This window comes from Octopus bimaculoides, chromosome 14 (assembly GCF_001194135.2).
Source record: "Octopus bimaculoides isolate UCB-OBI-ISO-001 chromosome 14, ASM119413v2, whole genome shotgun sequence".
Lineage (NCBI taxonomy): Eukaryota > Metazoa > Mollusca > Cephalopoda > Octopoda > Octopodidae > Octopus > Octopus bimaculoides.
The window spans coordinates 6234863-6237867 of NC_068994.1; the positions used below are offsets into that span (position 1 = coordinate 6234863).

General features: G+C 42.9%; 1 protein-coding gene across 1 annotated transcript in view; it reads left to right on the forward strand.

The window, feature by feature from the left end:
* Positions 1–3005, forward strand: part of LOC106873387 (uncharacterized) — a 17573-nt gene that overhangs the window by 13124 nt on the left and 1444 nt on the right. The window contains exons 4-7 of the mRNA XM_052973012.1: positions 50–161; positions 790–1137; positions 2374–2635; positions 2985–3001. Coding sequence (XP_052828972.1) covers positions 50–161; positions 790–1137; positions 2374–2635; positions 2985–3001 — 739 coding nt within the window. The remainder of the gene's footprint in view (positions 1–49; positions 162–789; positions 1138–2373; positions 2636–2984; positions 3002–3005) is intronic.

The following is a 3005-nucleotide window of genomic DNA, read 5'->3' on the forward strand; positions in this document are numbered from 1 at the left end:
CAAACCATGTTTTTTACTTTGTGTCATTCTCAAACAAAACACCTTGCAGACTGTTGGAGGGCAACCGAAGAGGTAATAATTTGAAGGCACCGTATCGAACTCTGCTCAGAAACTGGGACGCATCTTGTTACTTGTATGATTCAGGACTGCCAGCTCAAACTGTTTGGCCATGTTGTTCAATTTTCTAAGTTGTTGTTGTTGTTTGTTCCTTCTCGAGCCTTGCCTGGCTCATAAGGGTTGGTTTCCCGGTTTCATTGGCGTATAGGTTCCCCACCTGGATGGGATGCTGGTCCGTCGCAGGTGAACTGCTAGATGCAGGAGGAAAGAGTGAGAGAAAGCTGTGGTGAAAGAGTCAGTAGAAGTTCGCCATTACCTTCTGCCAGAGCCGCGTGGAGCTATGGTGTTTTGTTCATCAACACATACATCATCCGGTCTGAGATTCGAACCCGTGATCCCTTGACCGTGGGTCCACTGCCCTAAACACTAACCACTGCCATCACCCCTTTCTTCCTTATTCATCTATCATCCCTTCGTTTCTTATTCATATGTTGTGACGGAGAAAAATACAAGAGGATTATTATATGTGGATTATTTCCCCTTCATTTACATTATTTACATTTGATGAATATTTGTCCTCTTGTTTCTTGTTTGAAGGCTGGAGGGTATATCAGCTGAAACCTTGTGTTAGCAACAAACAAGATGAGGACAAATATCCATCAAATGTAAATAATGTAAATAGTTCCTCATTTCTTAAATATAGAACTGTATTTTCCCTTTGTTCTTTTATAGGAAGACATTGAACAAATATTAGATGTTTCCTCAGCCAATGTTTTCGATGTCACTGGTCTGATTAAGCAGTTTTTCCGGGAGCTGAAGGAACCCCTGTTGACCAACGTATACCACACTGCCTTCCTGAAATGTCAACAGATGCGAGACAATGGTTCTATCGAGAAAGGTAGACGGGCCGCCTTAAAACTGTGCCTCCTGATCCCACCGGAACATTTAGGGACCCTGAAATTCACAATGAACCTGTTTCATAAGGTCGCTGCTCACTCTGCGCAGAATAAAATGACGGCTCGAAACCTGGCATTAATCATGGCCCCTAGTATTATGCACAACTGCCCCAAGGGGAACAAGGTAATGTATCGTTTGATGGATGACAAAATTCAATCACAAAGATGAACAAATTAGCTTTAGTACTTATTTTTAAGCCTGATACGTATTCTATCAGTCACTTATTGGTGAACTGCTAAGTTACGGGGGACATGAACATAGCAACACCAGTTGTTAAGTGGTGGGGAGAAATACAACACAAACACAAAGCACACACACACATATGCATCTTGCAGGCTTCTTTCCATTTCCATCTACCAGATCCACTCACAGGGTTCTGGTCAGCCCAGGGCTATAGTAGAAGACACTCGCCCAAGGTGTCGTGCAGTGGGATTGAACTTGAAACCACATGATAACTCCACCCCATCTCACAAGCACATTGGATGGCAGCAGTGGTTGCTTCTTGATGCTTTTTCATGCTTGCTTGGAATGGACACGGTCCACTTGGTATGATGTGGGAGAGCTTTGAGATAGTCTTTGGTAGACATAGACAGAAAGAAGCCTGCCGTGTGTGTATGCATTGCGCACATGTGTGTGTGTCTTTGTGTTGTATTTGTCCCCACCATCATTTGACAACTGGTGTTGCTATGTTTATGTCTCCCATAACTTAGCAGTTCACCAATAAGAGACTGATAGAATACATATCAGGCTTTAAAATAAGTACCAAAGTTAATTTGTTCATCTTTGTGAATGAATTTCGTAGGCTGAAAGTAAAAGAAGCCCATTGTATATATTTGTGTGTGTGTGTGTGTGTGGATGTGAATGTATGTGTGCATGTAAATGTGTATCCATATGTGTGTGAATGTATATATGTGTGTGTGCATGTGTATGCGTGTGTGTGTGTGTTCGTGTGAATGTGTGTGTGTATGCATGTGCTCTTGTCTAGACATCATGTGATGGTCGTAAATAAGCAGCATCCTCATGCAGGTGAGGTTGTTTGTTTCCAGTCTTCTCTCTATGGGAAAATATTAGTTTACCTGGAAACAGGTGAGAACTGGCTGTGGAAAATCTGCCTCAACAACTGCAACCATGGAAAAGTGGATGTTTGGTGATAGTGATGATGGTGATAGTGGTGATGATGGTGATGATGATGATGGTGGTGGTGGTAATGATGATGGTAGTGGTGGTGGTAGTGGTTGATGATGATGGTGGTGATGATGATGATGAGGATGATGAAACTTGTAAAATGTAAAATTTTTATTTCAGTTTTCCAATCCTTCCCTTCTCTTATCTGTCTGTCTGTTTGTCTGAATGTTCCAGATGAGTGGACAAGAGGAAAAATGGCTGCCATTGAAGACGTCGCTACTTGAAATGCTCATTAACGAGCATGAAAACATTGGGCTTGTGTCTATTGAGCTGTGTGACCAGGCAAAAGAGATGGCAAATTTCTTCAACAAATTAAGCCCCTACAAATACGACGACATTGCTGAGGGCCGCATCACTCCTTTCACCAATGAAAATAACTCAACTACAGCTGTAACAAAGAAGAAACAACATCAAAGAAGAAGTGGATCTCTTCAAGGTAAAAACGAAGTTGTTGTTTTAGCATTGCCTTCTAGCACTTGTGCTGGTGGCACGTTAGAAAATCATTTGAGCGAGGTTGTTGCCAGTGCCGCTGGACTGGCTCCCGTGCAGGTACCACGTAAAAAACTCCTTTTGAGCTTGGCTGTTGCCAGTACCGTGTGACTGGCCCTCATGCCGGTGGCATGTAAAAGCAGTCACTACACTCTCGGAGTGGTTGGCGTTAGGAAGGGCATCCAGCTGTAGAAACTCTGCCAGATCAGATTGGAGCCTGGTGCAGCCTTCTGGCTTGCCAGTCCTCAGTCAAATCGTGGAGTCATGTCTAGCTATTTTTTTTGTTTCTTTGACAGATTTTATGAGCAATATTGCAA